The sequence below is a fragment of the Vanellus vanellus genome (assembly GCF_965231255.1).
Source record: "Vanellus vanellus genome assembly, chromosome: 12".
NCBI classification, from domain to species: Eukaryota; Metazoa; Chordata; class Aves; order Charadriiformes; family Charadriidae; genus Vanellus; species Vanellus vanellus.
This window is the reverse complement of record NC_138917.1, coordinates 21392017-21412604: the sequence shown is the minus strand read 5'-3', so window position 1 is coordinate 21412604 and position 20588 is coordinate 21392017. Positions and strand designations below refer to the sequence as shown.

Genomic DNA, 20588 nt, shown 5'->3' with positions numbered 1-20588 from the left:
CTTGGCAGAGAAAAAAAATCACTTCCCCTCATTTACTCTCTCCACACTGAACGAAACTTCAGCTGAATTAAGAGAATGGGTTGTTGTCATCCCCCCCCCCCCCCCCCAGCCTTTCAGTGTGGTTTGCTTTTTTACACGAAGATGGTTATCCAAAAAGTTTTATAAGCTTGCTTTTGCTTTATTAACTAAACATGCCAAAGTGCTCAAACTCTACAGAGCAGCGTGTGCAACTAGCGCGCACGCTAACTCATGACAACGTGCTGCTACGCCGCTGATGCATCAGACGCTGAGACCCCTCTGGCACAGGACAAGAGGTGGGTCCTCTCCTGCACAGCATGACCTTGCCACCTTGCCCAGGTGAGTCCCAGCTGTGCTGTGATGTTCTCTGCCACCCTCATCAACAGCTACCCCTGTATTTGGAACCTTTTTCCCTGCAAGAGCTGTACCCTATGCCGGAACAGCCTGTAAAAACTAAATAACCATAAGGGTAGTCTATGACATAACTAGTTATCACAAGCAGTTAATGGAAAAGCCGGTGTTGAGAAGATCTCCTACAGTCATCTCCCCATCTTCACAGCAGGAGGGGAAGAAGGAGGGGGGCTGCAATGCTCAGACAAAGCTCCAGACCCCTGCCCCCAGCCGGCCCGCGTGCCTCGACAGGCACTACCCAGCAAATCCCGCTCGGAGAGAGCTTATTAGACCAGGCACAGCGAGGCACAAAGCCAGCTCGGATTTGGAAGCAGCAGGGCTCAGCCTGCACAAAGCTACGCCTTCGCTAGTAAAGCCCTCCAAGAACCGGCAGGTACGCTCCGCGTGGAGCCAGCTCTGGGGTCCGCGGGCCCCTCTTCCAGTTTATTCACAAGCCACGTGATGGGTCCCTTGCTGGGGAAGGGGCAACTGCACACGCAAGAAACCCAGCATGTTCCGACTGCATGTGGCTCGAAGCCCTAAAAGGATCGGGGAAATGAGAACACCACCGAAAGTGACTTTAAAAAAAGTTTCTCAGCCCTTATCATGCCTTCTGGATGACTGTTCAACTTGATTAGCTGATGAGGAACCACACAGAACTACTCGGTACTCTCTGAACTGAGGCTCTAGAGATGATGACGACGACCTACCACATCCAACTCACCATGCCTCGAGCATTTCCATGGAGCAGGGTCTTCACCTCTTCCTCCACAGCAATCAATCCATAGGCGCCTGGGTTTCTGGGCAGCTGCTTTCTTTTCAGTTACATCACAAATCAAAGTAAATAAAAACTCTGTCAGGGGCCTCTTCCTAAGACTCGGTCTGAATCTTTCCCATTTTCAGCCCCACAAGTCCACAGCCTGCGGACCCAAGAGGACCCCCTCCGTTATTTCTGCATCTGAAGCACGTTGTCGCTTTGCAAAGCCCTTTCTTTTGTTTTGCACAACACTGAATTCCCCACAGCATTCGGCCCAATCTCCGAGTTAATGCTTCAAGGCTCCCAGATCGTCACAGCCACGGCCCTGTTATATTGGCATCAATATTTAAAACCAAAAGGCCTTCTTCCTCCAACGCAATCTGCATTTCCAGGTTTATCACAAACAATAAAAAAAAACAAAAGCAAAACCCATGCACGTACTCTCGGCTCAAGGTGCACATACGATAACAGATTCACTCATGCATCGGCCAGACAGCTGACATCCATCCTGACGTTTATGTCCGCGTACGGAGAGGAAAGATGAATCGCTCCCAGTTACGCAGCTCTGGAGTTTGCCCTTGGTCAAGCTGGTAAGTGTCATAAATCAGCCACTGTGCATCCCCAAATAGAGAGACGGGTACCTCGAGAGAGCCGGAGAGCCAGAGGGGCAGCAGCAGACTGAATTAAAACAGGCATAGACACAACCGTGCCCTCGTCACATCTCAATAAAACCCACAAGAGCAGAGCTCAAGCCATTTGCTGTCTTCTGGGAAGTCCTGGCGTATTTGTAACCGTTTCGAACAATTCGTTCAACAATTAGCTGCTGCGCTTAATTCACCTTAAAGAAAGGAGGGGATTCTTCATTTATTGAGGTTTTTAACTAAAGGTCTGCTAAAATTCGTTACCAGGTAGGCCCAACAAAGGTTTGGCACATGGATGGCCGGGGAGAAGCGTGCCGTGCAGGAGTTTAGCCCAGAGGAACTCCTGAGCACTTCTGGCTTTCAGCCCCAGCAGCCAGGCAGAGATTTTAGCCGAAAGTATTTGACCAAGGAGCTATTTTGCTGGCCTGCCACATCGGGCATGCCCAATTCTGACAGGGCTTGTTGGGCTTTTTTTTTTTTTTTTTTTTTTCCCCCCACGGTTGGTTTGTTTTATTAAAACAAAACCTCTTACTGGGTACGATCAGACTTTTCACGTAAAAGCAGCAGCAGCATTTCACCCAGCAGACACGACGGCCACAGGGCAAGCAAGAAAGAACGAAAAGGCAATCCAAAAGCTCGGGATCAGCCTCAGATCTGGGAAAGCTCGTCTGCCAACCTTCCCGGGTAAGCCAGCCTACTGGTGCCCTCGCTTCTCCGTTTAACGGTCACGATGAAGCCGTTAACCACACCGCAGTGATGGGGACCAGGCAAAGGGCATCTCCAGGTGGGTACACAAACAGGACAGTTGGTCCCAAACTTTTTCACCTAGTCCAGTGACAATATCGGTATCTCCAGCGTATATCACAAACCCACTGTTATGGCTCAAATTCTCTACAGAATTATTCTAGAGCCTAGAGTCAACCCTGCAAAGCACAGCTCCCGGCAAAGAAAGGGCTCTGAGGCTTTGCATTTTTTCATTGCTCCTCAGAAAACTCCCGGTAGCAGCAGGAGGCCAGGGTGGGCTTGTGAAGGCCCCCCTGTTCCTGATGCAACTGTACATACTGCCCAAAGATGCTTCAGGCTGAGAAGCTTGCCATGGTTTGGTCTACCAGCGAGGACAAGACTGGACCGCACTCAAAGCCCTCCTTTCATTTCAGGCACGGATCCGACCCCAAATAATCTCTTGGAATGACTTGGGACCCTGCATTTTTACTGGCTAGAAAGTATATGAGCTGATTGAGGTCCCCATCCCAGCATAAACAGGGTTTAGGATTCGCCCCACTGAATCCCCCAGCTACCGACCTCTTGGGGCTTCCAATGGCACTGGGGGGGCTCAGACCTTCTTCCAGGAGCCGTCTGTCCCACAGATCAAGTAGCGGCGATAAAGCTGCATAGTGTGAAGGTTTTTTTCCTCCCGCGTACCATACCAAGCTGGAAACCATGAAGCCAGTCCACCAACACCGAATGCAGAGGAACCCTCAAAGCTTTCCCCATCACCCTGAGAACCCCGGAAAGCCAGTCCGGCTTGCTGTGCCAGGCTCCTCGTTCAGGGTTGTGCCCCGTGGTAAAGTTACAGCCAGCCCAGAGTGGGATACGTTATCCGCCAATCAACGCTACAACGCAACACGGGGGGTGTGGAAAGGGGGAGGAAAAGCACAGCAAACGGGAGAAGAGACAACCGCAGGGTTTGCTTTGGCAATCTTAGACCGAGAACGACTTGGGAGTTTCCAGGACCGTCCCAGGCTCCCTCGGTTTGTAAGTTTGATAGGGAAAGTGAAGACTTCTTGACTCCAAGGGCTGATAGCCAGCCAGCCACCCCGCTTGCCAGCCTGTCGTGCATCAAGCAAAGCAGACGCCCTGGCACAAAGATGCGCACGTGTAGGGAACGTGCCAATTTCTGCCTGGGTTTCAAGCCCCAGGACACCGCACTCAAGGTTTTCCACAACCTGTGGCAGAGCCTGCATGGATTTATATTCCCAGTCCTGTGAATATGATCTCATTGCCTCTGAAAGGTGGCCAGAAATCCCACGGCCAAAGACAACACTCATTTATTTGTTTACAGGCGTCTATGATGCCGATGCTGTCCCTCCCCAGCTACCCCAGACCTGACACCGAGTCCCATAATTGTTAAAGACGACTTCGGCAGCTACGGACGATGCAGCACGAACACCTACCAACCCAGCACAACGTCAGCACGGCAAGTCGTGGAGCAGGAAGGAATCAAAGCTGCCCGAAGGATCCCCGTGCCACGCAGAGACAGGAAAGCGCTCCTCGTAACAGCAGTGCTACCTACTTCCCATCCAGCTCCTCCAGCGCTAAAGGAAGGAGGCAGAAGGCAATTTTTATTTTTTTTTTTTTTCCAGGAGACATTTGTTTGTAACAAAGGAAGTTGAAGAGAGTCAGGTCTGGAGCGTCCCTCAACAGCTATGACCAACGACCTCTTACTAATACTCACCAACACTTTTACTCCCAAAGGCTTTGGAGAAAAGTTAGGATGAAAAACCCTACCCGTCTGGCTGAGTGGGGATATTCTACCCCCGTAAAAGATTCAAACCCTGCCCTGCAATCACAGCACTGACCAGGGGGGAAAGCTGCTGAGCATCTCGACGGTCCCCCAGGACTAGTAAAGCTGGTGATACACTACTCCTTCAAAGGTTTCTCAAGAGTCCTTGTTAAACGCAATGGCCATGAAACCATAAAGCGAGGAAGGAGACGGCTATCTTGTACAGTCTTCAAAGTCAGCCCAAAGCACACGACCTGTTTGGTACTGATCTGTTTGCTGAGGCCACGTAATTCTCTAGAAGTGGTTTTGTTTCCAAAACAAATGCTACACACTCTTCTTTGACTTGGGAAAGTAGAAACACAACACCCCCCCACCCCCCCCGCCATGCAACAGCGCTGGCGAGGCTCGTGAGCGGGGAAGGAAACGGAGAGCCCTTCCAGCTTTCCAAAGGGTTATTGCAAACAGCAGGGAGGGAGAAGGGATTTTACACATTAGGAAAAATACCGTGATGGTGCTTGTCCTTAAAGCGAACACTGCACAACAAAAGGCCCTGGGCTGCACCGTCTGTTTAGCACTTCTCTAACACAAAACGTGCGTTATACTGTGTCCTGGTTTGGGCGACACAGGACTAATTTCTCTTTCAGCAATTTAACTTTTCAGTAAGGTCTCTTCTAATGCCTGGGAAAAGTGCACTTTTAGAAGACTCCAATGTCTGAATCGGTGAAAATATTCACTTTGTAGCCAGCTATGGTGTGCGGGTTTCAAGGTCTCGGTGTTTTCGAGCTCGCCGGGTGCGGGGACAAGGAGGAGCGAGACCCGGGCACTTGGCCCAAGCTGCCCAACAGGGTTATTTCATACCATGAACGGCACATTCACTGTAAATTAGGAAGTTTGCTGAGGAGTTCTCTCTCTCCTGTGATGACTGCCACCCTGAGAGCTCCTCGCCCCCGTGCCGGAGCCCTCAGCCCTTCCCTTCCTCCCGCAGCCGCAGCGCTCGCAGGGTCCCACATGGGCGGTCACTGCAGGGAGCGCACGGCTTCTATGGATAGAACGGGCTGAGGATGATCCTTGTGTATTTTATATTGGTATCAGGATCAATATTGGTTGTCTAGTATCGTTATTGTTAATTATTTATTATTATTCTATTAAATCTGCTTCTATTTCCACCCTCAGGTTTCCTTGTTTTTTCCTGGTTCCCCTTCCTGGGCGGGGAGGGGTGATCGGGTGAGAGAATAATTGTCTAAACGACAATATATTGTTGCGGGTTCCTCAAACCATAACATACAGTGAGAAGGAGATCCCGGTAGCGGGGCGTATATCGCAGGAACCCGTTCCTGGCTGCAGCACAGGTCAGCGTGCCGGGTGCTGTACAAACCGCCGCTGAACCCCCTTCACATTTTTCCGGCCTTTGCTGTGCATCATCCAGAGCCTACGGCAAAGCCAAGGACGTCCCCGCATACCGGTCTCCAGAGGGTTAGAGAAATCGTATATACCAGCTGCTTCCTCAGCCGTCCTGCAAGGAGGAACCTGCAGGTCACAGACGAAGAGGCAGGCATGCTGCATACCAGCCATCGTGTAAGGAAACAGCACGGCCACGCTGGAAAATTACTCTTTCGGTGCTCTCCCAAGAAAGTTTAATAATCTCATCTTTCACACGCTTACGCCTCTGCTGGGTTTTTTTGCAGAGCTTCCCTGCGTGAGCCGCACTGGCAGGGATGCGGCTCCAGACGATTTGGGAAGGTTAGCCTGCCTCTAGCAGCGGGGAAGGGGGGGTAGGGGGAGACGAAGCCGCCTTCGGCTGAATTCCCACCGGCTTTGCATTATGAAAGCCATGAGCTGCAATCAGCCAGCCTTTGCGGGTTCGCTTTAACCCCCTCCTCGCCGCCAAACAAGCATCTCAACCCACCTCCTAAGAGCACGCGCACACCGGTGACGCGTAGTGTACACGCAACCGCAAGGCAAAACAGGCAAGCACCTAAAGAACAGCCATTTGCTTTCTTTCAGCGAGTATTTTCCGAAAAGGTGCGAGTTTCCTCTGTGCTTGCACTCAGGGGTGCTGCAACGCAGCCTGCTGCTCGCAAGCCCGCAGCTTAATGGGAGGAAAAAAAAAAAAAAAAAAAGAAATAGTGCTACAATTCAACCCTGCACTTGTTACTTCGAGAAATGCCATCATTGTTCTCAAGCCAGGCAGTCGGGCGATGAACAGGCGTCTGTATTGTCCACCGCCTGCCTGGAGGCTTATAGCAACAGCGCTGAAGTGCGAGTTCCTGAAAGAGTATGAAAAGCTACCACGCAAGGTCGGATCAAACTCATATATCCAGGATTATGTGCTGATAATCGATAGTAGATGCTATGAGAACAGAGGGCACAAAATGCATCTTCCCCCGAGATTCCCAGGAAAAAAAAAAGAAAAGCGGTCTCCAACAGAAACTTCCAATAAATCACTTCCCTCCACTCCCTGCCTCAGTGGGTACAAGAGCGTCTCACACACGTCCTTGCGAACCCGGAGGGATGTCTGCGTGGCTGCTGCCAGCACGACACCAGTTATCTGCCTCCGCAGAGGGTCCCTTGGTACAGCGACCGCCCCAAGGACCGTCCTTGCTCCGAAGAGCGCAATGGCAAGGGCTCCGGAGCAAAGCCGACTGGGCTGTAACCCAACGCATCAGGAAGGCTTTGAAACTCCTTGGATAGGGAAATAAAGTACTCCACAGCTCGGCAGACCGGATTAGAGCACCCTGGAGAGCTTGAGACTGTCTGGAGCTTGTTTAAGGTGCCCTTTCAGCTCAGCCCATGCATCAGTTCACTCAAGGCGCAGGGCTTTGGGCAGGAATAAGTAAGGGGAGCGCCAGAAGTGGGGGGCTCTGAAGTGAACCCCTACCATGCTAACCATCCTCATGGCCAGAAACCAGCAGAGGAAATCCCCACAGCCAGGGCAGACACTTGCTCAGCCTCTCTTGGGCTTTTTCTGGAAACAAACAAGAACAGTTGGCAGAGACTGCTGCCATCCAAAGAGGTTGGAGCTCTGAAGACAGACCAGGCGCCCTTCGAGAGCTCAGAGTCACACCAACATCTCCTTTAAGACCGAAAGGGAGAAAGCCAGCGTTTTAGTCGGTAACTAACCCTAATTGCTTGACTTCACATCATGATATCAAGCCAGCCAGCCTGGGCATGCCTGTTTCCTAAGCCTAGTCCTGCGCGAGGCTGACAACCTAGCGTGCAGATCAAAGTTTTGGCTAACAAATGTGTTGGAAAATATTGGTGTGCTGATTTTCCGTGAATGAGGCCACCAGTATGTGATTTTTCCATGAATGAAGCCACTAGTACGAAAAGCCTGGGGCAACAAGAGTGCCTGAAAGCAGCGAGCATCGCTCTGCTCTGACTGTCACTCCAGCCGTACTCAGCTGGTTCATATTTTATGAAGAATGATTCAGCTGAACTTGTTCCTCGACGTGAGAAAAAGGGAGGAACACGAGTGTGGGAAAGCAAGACGATGTAACACAAGCATCTAGTATGGGGGAGACACTCCAGGGACACGGTGCAGCTCAGTTAATATGCAAGGAGGCACTATAAAAGCAAATTAAGACAGGAGTGGAAACAATCTTCTCGGCAGACACACCCCCAAGCCACGGCACAGCGGGGAAGAGGAGCTCTCAGCATCCATCTCCAATCCCAGGCTTTAACTGTAAGCCAAGGCTGCCCCTCTCGCTCCAACCGGACCGAGTCTAACACGGGAAGATCCAGGGGCTTCCCTTCGCAACCTTGCGAGGGGTCTGGAATAAAAACACAGCTGGCTTCGTTCCCCATTAGCAGTTAATTTCCTCAATCATTTTCACAGAGGGAGAAAGAGAAATGCTCGTGATCTAAGAGATGAAAGCAAACGAAAATAAGCTTCATAAAACCTGTACTGCCCTAAGGGAAAACTGCCCCACAACTTTCATTGGGGAATTATCAAAGGCCCCAGACTGGTGGGGGGTTGTTTGCATTTTATAAGACAGATGCTTTAGAGACTATAAGTCCTCAAATAGCTGAGATTCCATTCTGCTGAACCTCCAACGAGACTAGAAAAAGAAACAGCTGATCCCAGTTAGTCCAGCCTGGGGATCCAGCTTAGCCACATCAAGACAGAGGGCTGAAGCAAGGCACAGAGCCATACAAGCGCTGCTAAACTTCTTTCCAATAAGATGCCATTGCCCCAAGCAAAAGCAACCACACGCTCGCCAGCATGGCCGCAGGAAAGAGCGGAATGAAGCTAAAAAATCTCATTCATTTCTATTGCAAAATCGAGGCTGGGGTAGAAGGCATTGACTCATTTCGCCTGAGAACGAGAAAGGATTGCTCCTTAGAGACTAGTTTAAACGAAGGACGTTTAGTGCACGTTTTGCTTTGGGTCTGGGAGAGCAGATGCAAAACCTCCCACACTCAGGGCTCTGTTTCTTATCGGAAAAGACTTACCATAAGCTCAAGAGCAAGAACCGTTCGGAGAAGGGGCAAAGACCCAAAACGGCAGAGCTCTCCCACCCACAGTTAAGCCTCAGAGGTGACTGCCGCCCTGGACAAGCCTGTCTGCAGGTAGCGGTCAGGTCCCTAGCACAGGATCCGATGGCGGTGCCACCACAGCTCACAGCTCAGACAGCCCGACTTACTTTGCTTCTCAGCTGGGCTGCGAAGCCCACAATGGTCCCCTTGCCGCTGCCGAACCTGCGCCAGCCGGAGAAGGGCATCCTCACCGCTGCGGGCTCTGCAAGGGGTCTGATCCTGTGTGACACCAGGAGCCTCGGTCCGCGCTGACTTCAAGAGGGGAGGCAGATGTTCAGAGGATGAGGTGGTTTGACATGCAAGCGGCATCTTATTTACTACGGCTGATGGAAACTCTTCTCTTCAATACTGAACCAGCCATCACTTGTCCTAATGACAAACCTCCCCTTCTCCACACATACAAACACCTTTCCGCACCGATCCCCACGGGGTAATTAATTTCAGCCCACCTAGCAAATAAACCCAAGATATTAAAAAAAAAAAAATAAAAAAAATCACCCAGCCTCATTACCACGTTGATTCAAGGAGTGGATACGCATAAACCAGTAGACAGATACTAATGATGAATAATTAAAACAAAAATAAAAACAAAGGATCTAAGACCTGAAGAGAAATTACTCACTTGGAACAGCTACCACCAGGTTTAATCTTTCACAAACAGGGTGCACGAATAGGAAATAAGTAAAACTAGCTCTAGGGCACATGAATATTGCCCCTGGCTGGTTCATCTTGTGCACACAAAAATATGTCATGTACTAAACACCCAGACGTTTGGCTATGGTGCAAGGGGCCGGATCGCTCCGTCTGGGAGAAGAGCACTCTCTGGAGCACAGTAAGGGAAGCGCAGGAGAAAGCTGAGAAGCCCCGAAATCACTGGCAAGAACAGAGCTATTCAATTGATTAAGTGACCACTGAAAAAAAAAAAAAAAATCCCACCCCCAGCTCCCCCAAAAGGTCTCGATTATTTATTTGCACCTTCGTTCAGCCCATACAAGCAACATGTGCAAGAGTTTTGGCTAAATAACCGCTTGCAGTTGACGCTGAGCTAAAACTGGACTGTAAATTCCCGCTTTCCGAAGGAAAAAAGCCCGTGGGATTGCTGTGAAGCGAAATTGCTCCCTGGAGTGGAGTGCTGCAGCACTCGTTCTAGATCATCTGAGGTTTAAAGAAGCTGAGAGCCTGTGCCCGTCTCACCAGTGTCCACTTAACATCTCAAATAACCAGTTTTGGTGATGACAGCAAAGGGATCCTATTAGCTCCAGTCAGCTCCTGCAGAAAGAGCATCTTCTGGAAGAAAAAGCTTTGTTTGCAAAACAGCTCCTAGGCTTGAGGGGAAGCTTAGCTTAGAAATTACAGTAACAGCTCAGGATGCTGCAAACAGGCTCAAGGTTCTCCCGCCATCCGTATCCTCCCACGAAGACTGCCACCGTTCCTCCTCCTGCACCTTGGAAGGTTGGAGAGAAGCCACAGACAGGTGTCCTCCTGCTGGAGTCCCCCCTACGCCAACATTAGCATGCAGCAGAGTAAATGACTTTAAAAGCAAAGGCCTGAAGCTTTTCACACCATGCAACAGTCAGTCCACGTGAACTGCTCTACTGTAGACTAGGGGAGGAAAGCATCCATGACGGACAAGCTAGAGTTTACCTTGCCTTTTTTTTTTTTGTTCAGGGTGACTACGCGTCTCTGGCTCAGAGCTTTCTTGCAGTACCTCTTCCTGCTGGGTCTTGCACCGAGGTCCAAACCTTCGCGGACCAAACTCAGCCCCGGGGTCGGCAAACACCGCGCACCTCCCGGACTCCGTGGGAGTGGTGCCGGCTTGGTTCAAAAGGCAGATTTCGCCCTGTGTTTATGCCAGCCTACGAGGCACGAAAAGGCCTAGGAGGTCACACATCCACCACTGTAATTTCAGGCAGGATCAAACAGAAAAGCAACAGCTGGGCTGAGCGAGCAAGTCCACGTTTAATTACAAATGGTTTTGGTAATAAGCAAAGACATGAACGAAGCCAGCAAAAAAAAACAACCCTCCCTTTTTTCTTCCTGGCTCCTGTTCAGGCCGTGTAGAAACAGCTGCCTAGAGGAGAATCTCAAAAAAGATCCACTAACTACATCTTTTTCCTTCTACATTTTCAGGACTGCTACAGAAGCACTTTGACAAGCAGCAAGGACCAACGGGAAGATCACAGCCGCTCACACCGAAGAGCGCGGGTCTGTGCAGGTATTTCCCGGTCCACCCCGTCCACTCCCCTCCCCGTTGTGTCTCAAGGCACACGTGCACAAGTACACGCACACAGTCATCCTGCAGTCAGCTACGCGGAGGATTTCATTTGCTTTAACATCCTCTGAATACGAAATGGTGTTGCAAAACAGGATTACTAGCGCAGAGGCTGACGGACCCAGCTCGTTGGGTCCTGCCTGGCCCGGGGAGAGGGCAGAAAGCAGCTCTCGGAGCTCCAGGGATGCCCCCGGAGCTGACTGACCCCTCCATCAGGTCACGTACTTACCGCCAGGAGCTACTCCTGCTGCCCCCAAAAGGCCCAGGAGCAGAGGTAGGGATGGGAAACGGGCCCTAAAACACACAGACAGGCGAGAAGGTGTAGCGGGGTGGGCGGAGGGCTTTTTTTGAGCCTGCCACCTATTTTTTGTGACAGCAGATTAGAAGGGATCAGTGGATCCCCTCATCACATCCGAGACCTCTGACAGCCTCGGTGAGAGCCTAACACAACCTAAGAGCACTACGGAAACATTGCTGGAACAGAGCGCCAACCCCAAACCCCTCCAAGAAACGGATACCCGCTGCTGACAAACCGCTGCCCGGCTGGGTGTCACGGGGGGACACGGTGGGAATAATGGGAAGGCTGGGAAACCATCGCATCCCTGGGAACCAAGGGCTTCTGACCTTTCTAGCAAACCCTGCTGAGAGAACTGGGTGGGTTGTTTTGTCCTCCTGGCTTTAATTACAGCCAAGTGTTTAAGTTATTCTCCTCCAACCACCCCCATGTCCCTCACAAGCACAAATCTAGCTTTTTATAGCACATCCGGTATGGATGTTAAACACATTCAGGAAATGCACTTTCAGCCCCAAACATCCCTTCCCCTGGACCACTTTGGCTGCAAGGGTTTGTAAAACGTGGAGATGTGGCACCGGATGTTTGGTTTTGCGACCGCTGCTTTCCTGGATTACTTCTGTCTGTTTAGAGAAGGGAAATTAAATAAATGCAGGGTAGGCTGGCTGCATCCAGAAATAATGCAAGCTGCCTGCAAGGTGAGGAAAGAAAAGCCAGATGGAGAGGCCACTCTTAGCTCCTCGAAACCCCTGTGCTCAAGGCAAGGCTCTTTTTTTTTTTTTTTTTTTTTTTTTTTCCTTTTTCTCTTTTTAAATAGCTGACAAAGCTCCTGGGGGCTGACAATGGCTCACAGCAGAGTGGGTGTCCACAGGCACATCTAGGATCCAAAATCACATGTTTTTCGCTGCCTTCCAGTGATACTGACCCAGACTGGGGCTCTCCCCTAATGCACCCCTCTCCCCCAACGCACCCTCTCCCCCAAAATTTCTATTTTAAGTAGCCAAAGGGTACCAGCAAAGAACCACCAGGCTACGCCAGGCTCAGTCGGTCCCCAGGTGCTGCTCTGGCACGTCACCGAGGCTTGTGGCTTTTTGCTCCAGGGGAACAGGGCTTGGACAATAGCTTGGCTCCAAGTCTAAAACCCAACCTTTGTAATTTTCTTAACATAAGGGACTCGCCTCTGGCTTTAAGGAACACTGCGAGCCTGTTAGTAATTTTCTCACCTGAAAATACCCTGGCTGACTTCCCAGCTGGAAGCGCCCTCCTAAGCCCAAAGGCAATCTTCGGGATCGCTGGCGATCTCAGGGCTCAGTCTCCGATGCTATCCGAAGGTAGAAGACTCCCTGGAGCACTCACAGACCAGGAGGCACACGCTGGCCAGGCTGCCCCAGACAGTCTCCTGCTAAACTCTCAAGAGCTCTGGGCTGTTCCATACCTTGATCAAAATACCACTGCTGTAGCATCACTGCACAAAATCAGGATATTTTGCAGCGGGTTGTGAAAGCGAAGGCACAGGGGGCTGCACTGCATCTCTCTGCTGCTCTAAAGGAAGGCAAGACATACGAGCACAGGGTATTTTTCCCCTCCTTCCCCCACAGCCAGGCCACCTCGTACTCTGGGCAACCAACTGTCAGCAGGACATCACACATCAGCAAGCTGAACGATGACCTAATTAAGCTGCTTCCAAAATAATCACACTGAAGGAAAGTTAAAGGCGTCCTTGAACTCATTATTTCTTATATTGATTTTTATTCCATTTTTCCCACATTTGATGTGGATTCTTCAAGTATCTGCAGCATTAAGTCAAACTGGGCTCTGGCTATTTCTCCCGAGTGAGCAGAGCTCCAGCACAAGCAGCCACGTGCCTTGGTAATGACTAGGCTGTGCCGGCCCACCGGCCATCCACCTCCTCCCCTGGGCCAGTAGATAGAGGAGCAAACACGGATCCCAGCAGAGCAGGAAGGTGAGCAGCCCCTGGGGCTTTCCCAGTGAGCTGCCAAACCTGCCTGCACTCAGAGCAGCAGGGCGTTTGCTGGGGGAACCAGAAGGCAGGTTTGAAGACGTGGAACCACCAGCAGCGTGCACCACGAGGAGCTGCCCTAGCTTCAGCTGCCACCTGAACCACCTCTGTGGCCGCCCAAGTTGAAGACAGAATGCCAGTCCAACTCAAGGCAAGTTTTTCCAGCACAAAACTCCATACACAACACTTGGGTTACAATTAACGAGCTCTGCAGGGACGAACCCTTGTGCGGCGTGAACAACAGCAACAAGACTATGCCCATCTATGCATTCATTCATCACAGGGAACGGCAGCTGTCAAGAGTCACACACACGCATACTGTGCTTTCACTACCCTCATCTAACTACAAGCTATGCTTAGCTGGAAAAATGAGTGACAATTCAGCTGCAGCAACTGAATAACAGCCTATCCCGGGGAACGGCAGCCTTAACTCACACTGGAGAATTGCTCTTCAGCAGATGGGAAGGACAATGTATTTATCTGATGGGTCTTGTTTCTATGTCACCAAATCGTACGCAGCTTATGTCTTTCAAATATAAATGCAAATGACTGACTTAAATAAAAATCATTGTTGGAACACAGAAGCATCTCCTCTGTTCCCAAGAAGCGGGTGATCTCCCAAGCTCATCGAGAACCAGAGTGGCATGTCAGATGCTCAGGGGACCTGACCTCTTTGTACCTTTGACAAGCATTATGATAATCTCAGAATTAGGCGTTAGAGCTTGAACAGAAAGTGACAAATCCACATTGAAATGACATTAGATAGAGAACATCAAAGAGGCAAAAGCATCTCTCATTCAAATGCTCCCCCAAAGTTTATAAGAAGCCACAGCCCAGCCTATCGAGGCTTTTTATGGTCCAGCGAAGCACCTTTCAAAGGAACAGCAGGCAATCTCAGGCATGTTCCTCGGCTACCTGCAGTTTCGTCAGGCTGCTCAAGACATTTAAAACAATATTTCCTTACTAGGATGAATGATTTACGAGGATTGAGAAATTCGAGCCTGAACATACGAAGTGAGTCACTGGGACTCATGACTTGCTTCTCCCGCTTCCATCCCCCCCAAATTATCACACCTTCCAGGCCTAGTCTTGCTCCCGCTGAAATCCTGCAGACAACAAATACCCATTAGCTTAAGTACCACAGAGCCTCTGTAGAGTTGAGCGCTGTCTTTCTCACTATGGGTCTGTGGTAGAGACACCACATACTCACCCAGAGACTGTCGGAAAAGAAGCTGGAGCTGAGGACTGCCATTTCTCTTGCTGCTTCAGAAAAGATTTAGCTTCTTTTGAGGTTGAGTCCACTTCTTTAGTCACTCTGTTGGAGGAAAAAAACGATAAACCAGAGGGTAAGGAAAAGCCATACTCGCAACAGCAAAACCAAAAGATCCAGCAAGGAAACGCGGAAAACAGGTACAGGAGTCCCCACACCACCCGCACAGAGATCACCTCCACCAACTGCAAGCTGAAGAACATGCATCTTGTTAAGATTTCATTCCAGTGACAAACCCTCTATATTCATGGCAGAAAAAAGGAAAAGAGGAGCTAATTAGGGCTGGGGGAGGAGGGTTTTTTTTCTTTTTTTTCTTCAAAGGAACAGGAATGCTTATTCATTCAAACAGGCTTGTCTCACTAGCAGCTACTGAATGCTCTGCTCAGGTCACTGGGGGCAATTCCAGACTCTTAATTGGGCTCTTGATTTCCTCATTTGTTGGTCAGTGAGGCAGCTCTTCTGCCACAGCTGTTCCGCCACCCACGTCTCTCAGCCCACGGCACATGGGCTTGGCAACATCTGCAACCCAAACCAGAGCACGGAAACCAGCTCCGGGGATGGGCAGTGGGAGAGAAAGCTCTGACAAGGCAGAAGGCAGAAATTTGCTCTCATTTTCTAGTTAATTTTTGTTTGAGGCCCCGAGGGTGCAAAATATTGAACTTCAAAAAATTATAAATCAATACGGCATCTACAGCAGGGAACGAAGTACAAACATGAGAAAGGATCTCTAGAAAACCGCTCAATAATTAATTGTTAGAAAACCCCAGCTACTTTAGCCCCCTCGTTTACAATGACCTGCCTCCAGCAACATGCTTTTCACACTCTCAGTAGCTCTTAATGAGGTTGCCCCGGTTTGCCAAGCTAACAGTTTTGCTCCCTTGGAGCACAAGCCCGTGAGCATCTCTGGGGCCCCGACTGCGTCTGCTGCCAGCATGGGTGGGCAGGCTCGTCCCTGGTGTAGACCGTGTGCCGATGAGAGCCCGAAAGCCTCGCTGGTCCGAGGGTCTGCCCTGGGTACAAGTCACTAATCGCTGCTCGCCTTCTACCTGCCAACCTGACCCTGCAGCTTCCATGTAGAAGCTGGCTGATGGACATGGAGAAACCTGAGGACCTGCAGACCCAGTTGGGTTGGCAGCGAGCAAAGCACTGTGGAGTTATTTGTTAAGCCTGGAGGCACCGATGCCCTGAAATCCCACTTGCACACAACTAGTGCACACACGTCCCCGTCCCGAGAGTGAATCGGCATCTGAAGAAGCGGTTAGGGAAGGGAAACTGTTCTTTCTCCTCCTCCCCAGGCTGCAAACACAGTGGAAAAGGCATGTTCAGGAAAAAGAATAAATTCTTGTGCTGTACACCTCCCGCCTTGTTCTGCCAGTGCAGAAGGAGATTAACCCCGTTTCCCCCCCTGCATTGTCACATGCCTTTCAAACTGGCGGCAGTCATGCGGAGAGAGGCAAATCCCACATTATGAATTTTTAGAAGTGTTCACTGATCAGATTGGAAAGGGGCGGAGTGGGAAAAGGGGAAAGTCAGTTCAGGAAGGCACAAAACCGTTGCTACAGCATCGTCACAATTTAGGACACCCCAAACACACCACCCAGCCACAGCCTTCGTCAAGGACAGTCACATCAGGCAGCAGTCGTACGCCCCCGTGCACTCTCGTGCCATCAGGGTCCACCCCCGGCGTGCAGAAAGCACACAAACCGCCGTGAGAAACATCAGGCAGACCCCAAGCACGCAGGAATTTCAGAGGCGTAGCATAGTAACCACATGGCCTGGAAGGAAGAAGAAAAAAAAAAAAACAAAAAAACAAAAACCCAACAAACTCTCTACACTAGCCTCGATACAGGCACGGGACCCGCTCCTGAGTTAGATTCCAGCACGCTTCTGGGACTTGAAGAGTATAGGACCAAAAGGAGGCAGGGGTTGGGAAAGGAAGTGGAGGTCACAGAAAGCACGCCTTGGAATTAACTCCGCTTGTTACGCCAAGAGATGACAGCCCAGCTCAGCTCCCACAAACCTACAGGAATCCAGCAATTAAATCGCTTACAGGATCTGGACACCGACAACGGGGAGCAGGTCTTCAAAGCCCATGGCAGAGCTAGGATCTAAACACAGAGCCCTTTGGTCTTAACCTCATGAGTAATTTCAGTCTTCGACCCAGAGACAAAACTGACTGATGTCCATCCCACCAGTTGAGGTAAAGGAAGGCACGAAGCTAAGATGGACACGAAAAATGGCTCCAGGGACTTACCAACTCACAGTCTGACACAGTTGGCACAGCGCTATAAATCACAGGTCCCGTGGCAGGAAGATGGTCAATCCCAGAAAGGGCGAGAAAGGAGAAACCCCAACCTGCTGAGGTCTCTCAACACCATGAGCAGGAAGGGTCTGGGGTGGCTCTTCAACGACAGCCACTTCAGCAGCAAAGAAATCACTTTACTATCCAGGGGCACGAGACGGGTTGCCACTGAGGGACTACTTATGCTATGACACTTGCTTCATCTGTGCCCGGGCACAGAATACAACACTTTGCTCAATTTCCTTTTGCCCCCTTTGGCCTGCCAGCAGCTGCTCTGGCATGTATGTTTGAAGTTGTCCACTGTCGAAACTCAGCTGCAAAGCTGCGGGCAACCTGTTCCACCAGGGCTGCCCAGCTGGGAACAGAGGAATGCGTCAGAAACGTAATTAAAAGTGACCTTTCAAGGCGATTCCATCACAAGACCCACTGATTGCCTCATAAACTGAAACAAAGGCAGCTCTGAGGCTGGCTGCTGCTGGGCTGATGCCAGCAGCGACTCCTGCACCACTCCAACAAGAATGACAAAAGAAAGAATATTAAAGGGCTTTACAAGGTATTAATTCAGGTTGTGCACATTTCAACCTTTCCCAGATCCCAGGCCAGGAAGGGAAAAAACCAAAACCCTCTGGTCTGCATTATTATGAGATACAATAACTCTCCATGTAGAAACCAAAACACTTCTTGTTCTCCATGGGGAGAAATGGAAGCCATTAATCCAGCTGGAAGAAATCACAGTCATTACTAAGGAAAATTACAAGACCTTTCACTTTTAAATACTTGATAAATAACTATTTGCCTGACTGTTTACTGGGATGCTATTCACACATTGTAATCCAGGAATAAACATGAAAATAAGTATATTGTCAGCAATAAAACAAGTAGCTAGTGTCTCGCCCGCTTGCAGACCCTGTAATTCACACACAAAACCACTCACTCTCATCACTTTCCCGTAAAGATTTCATTATACTGCTATGCTATTAAATTGCATAATAAGACTTCCAAAACACAGAACAGTTATTAATTTTTCGAACCATGCTGGGGCCTGGCAGCACAGACGATGCTGCTGTACAAGGTGCTGTGCAACTGTGAAATAGAAAGGTCTTCTGTGTTTAGAAGTTATTACAAGGAAAACATGCTAGAAACTAGATCACTAAGCGCCTCTAATAGTTAGAAGTGTCCTCTTTAGGACCCTTCATCTCTGAACCAAGCTCAAAGTGGTACCCAAGCCTTTAGGCGTACCCATACCCGCCTAGCCTGCTGTTTTGGTGCCCAGCTGCGAGTACGTTACTTCCATCTTCCACTGAAGAACTTCTCACCCTTCCCTTTACATTTACCAACCCAACCGCTGCAACCCACGTGCACGGAAGAGGCCGGGTACCAAACCACATGAAGACAACCCACAGGCTGTCCCAGAAGTTGTTCTGCAAAGCACACACATACAGTACTATCTGTAGCATCCTAATTTGAGAACAAGTGTTTGATCTGCTCCCAGCACTCCCCTTAGCCACATAAGCAGCTAAAAGGAAGGAGGAATACAGGCTAAAATGAGCATCGCGTTCACAGAGCTTCAGCTAATCTGCAGGTCTTAAAAAAAGATTTTCATGCTTCAGTTCAGTGGCAGGGTAAGTCTCATACACCAGTTTTGCTCCCGCATTCTGGTGTTCACACCAGGTACAGAGCAACTAGATGGGAAGAGGAGTATCCCAATCCATCACATCATCCCACTTCTGCTACCATGGCACAGGACAACACTCACACACCGGGATTCACCCCAGTGCAAGGGGCAGGTGCCTCTACTCTATAGCACAGCCAAATCCAGTCCTTTTTGCAAGAACTAGCGTAAGGTATGCCAAGGGTGCAGTGTGTCGGGAAAGTGCCCAGCTCGGCAGCGAGCAGCAAGGTGCCCTGCAAGTCCTTACAGAAGCTCATCAGCAGAGCCACATCCTTGCAAGGAGGTGAAAAGGAGGCAGGGTCTCAGAGGCAGCACAGGAGACGATGGGAAAGAAATAGCCCCATCAAGAAGGCTTGCAGGCTTCTGTCCATAGCCCGCTGTGTAATAGCAACCTTACGTATCCCAAGTGCCAAAATGCCTCCAACTTACCTCCGGGTGGCTCAACACAACCACACTCTCCTAATAAAAACGCCTGGTGCGCATCAGGCTGAGAAAGCACATGTTGGTATTCGGGTATAAGGGGATTTGGAGCTGAGAAGACAGTTAAGATCCTTTATCTCAGTGGCACAAAGGTACCATCTCCCCTGACCTCCATGCTGAGAAAGGGAGAGCAACACTGGAAGCTCTGGAAAATGCCACTCGTACTCAGGACACGCAGTCCTCACTTGGGAAACCTGCCCCAGTTTAGACCTGACACAATTATAAAACTTTCCACACGATCTTAATGTTGTTAGCTCTGGGGAATCACAGACCAAGGGGGAGGGGAGGGAAATGAGGCTAATTATGCTTTTCCAATATTCCCCATCTGTGTCTAGCCTCATTAAGTAGTCCTCCAGCCTTCTGGAATGATCACTTGAGGAGCAAGCAACACATCTACAGGGGTTTGTAAAAAAACTAGTCCCTTCTGAGTCAAAAGGAATATTTTGTCTGATTTTTTTTTTTTTTGGTGGACTCTTGTGCTTGAGCTGCCATGTTCTGGGTGCCTTCCACAGACAGATGCACTGTACGAGGCAGGTGCTCCAGCCTGCAAGATCCTGAAGCCGCAGGAGTGCACATGTTCAATGCCTTCCAGCAGAGGATTAAGTCCTCACACAACTAAACCTCCAGGCCACATCTGCCTGCACACTGGGTAGGTATTTATTTTATGCTGGATTACCTGGTGTAAAGCAAAGAGCTAAAATTAAAGCAAAACATTCGTTTTCTCCTTTTCAGAAAAAAAACAACCCAACATTCTCCAAACCTTGCGCTTCAAACCAGGTGGGAGAAGCTGTTCCCTGGGAAACCGAGCCTGTTCCCTGAAGCAACACAGACAAGACCAGGCTGGAGTGACTGATAATTTTGTGGGCTGCCTCTCTGCACAGAAGCTGCTGGCTGGTTTTTAAAAAGAAACGAATCCAATCAGAGCTCTACCGGAGTCAGGCGAGGGCCAAGCTGCCTGCCTGGTGCTATCCAAGTGGTCTGCCCAAGCTGCATCTCAAACCAATTCATCTGAAAACAAGCAGAGGCGAACGGTATTTTAACATCAATAATGCATAAAAAGTACTTTTTGACATCCACGTCCTAACCTCGCAAGCTTTAAAGGAAACGACTGATTTTTCCATCGCCTCCTGTATGACAAAGACTCTGTGACAGATGTAAAGAAAACATATGGACAGTGCTGCCACCTGAGATGCTGACCAAGCTGTCAGGCCCCTTCAGGGCTTCTGCTTGCAGCTTCTGCGAGGGGCTCTCTAAATCCAAAGGGAAGTAACACTCCAGTTACCGAGCTCCCACTGGGGCTTGCAATAGGTAGAGCACATCAAAACATGGCTCTCCAGAGTCGCTGACCCACAGCCAGGGCACAAGGCTTCACCTCCCCATTAACCGGAGCTTTATCCATCCCAGTTTTAAGTATTTCCAAGCATCGGGTCTCCGC

At 50.0% G+C, this 20588-nt stretch overlaps 2 protein-coding genes across 2 annotated transcripts in view; one reads left to right on the top strand and one right to left on the bottom strand.

Annotated features, from left to right (window-relative positions):
- The window catches only part of ZNRF1 (zinc and ring finger 1), a 183776-nt gene that overhangs the window by 80802 nt on the left and 82386 nt on the right, over positions 1-20588 (top strand). The gene's annotated exons all lie outside the window — the stretch shown is intronic.
- Positions 1-20588, bottom strand: part of CFDP1 (craniofacial development protein 1) — a 68894-nt gene that overhangs the window by 34890 nt on the left and 13416 nt on the right. The window contains exon 5 of the mRNA XM_082489138.1: positions 14640-14744. Coding sequence (XP_082345264.1) covers positions 14640-14744 — 105 coding nt within the window. The remainder of the gene's footprint in view (positions 1-14639; positions 14745-20588) is intronic.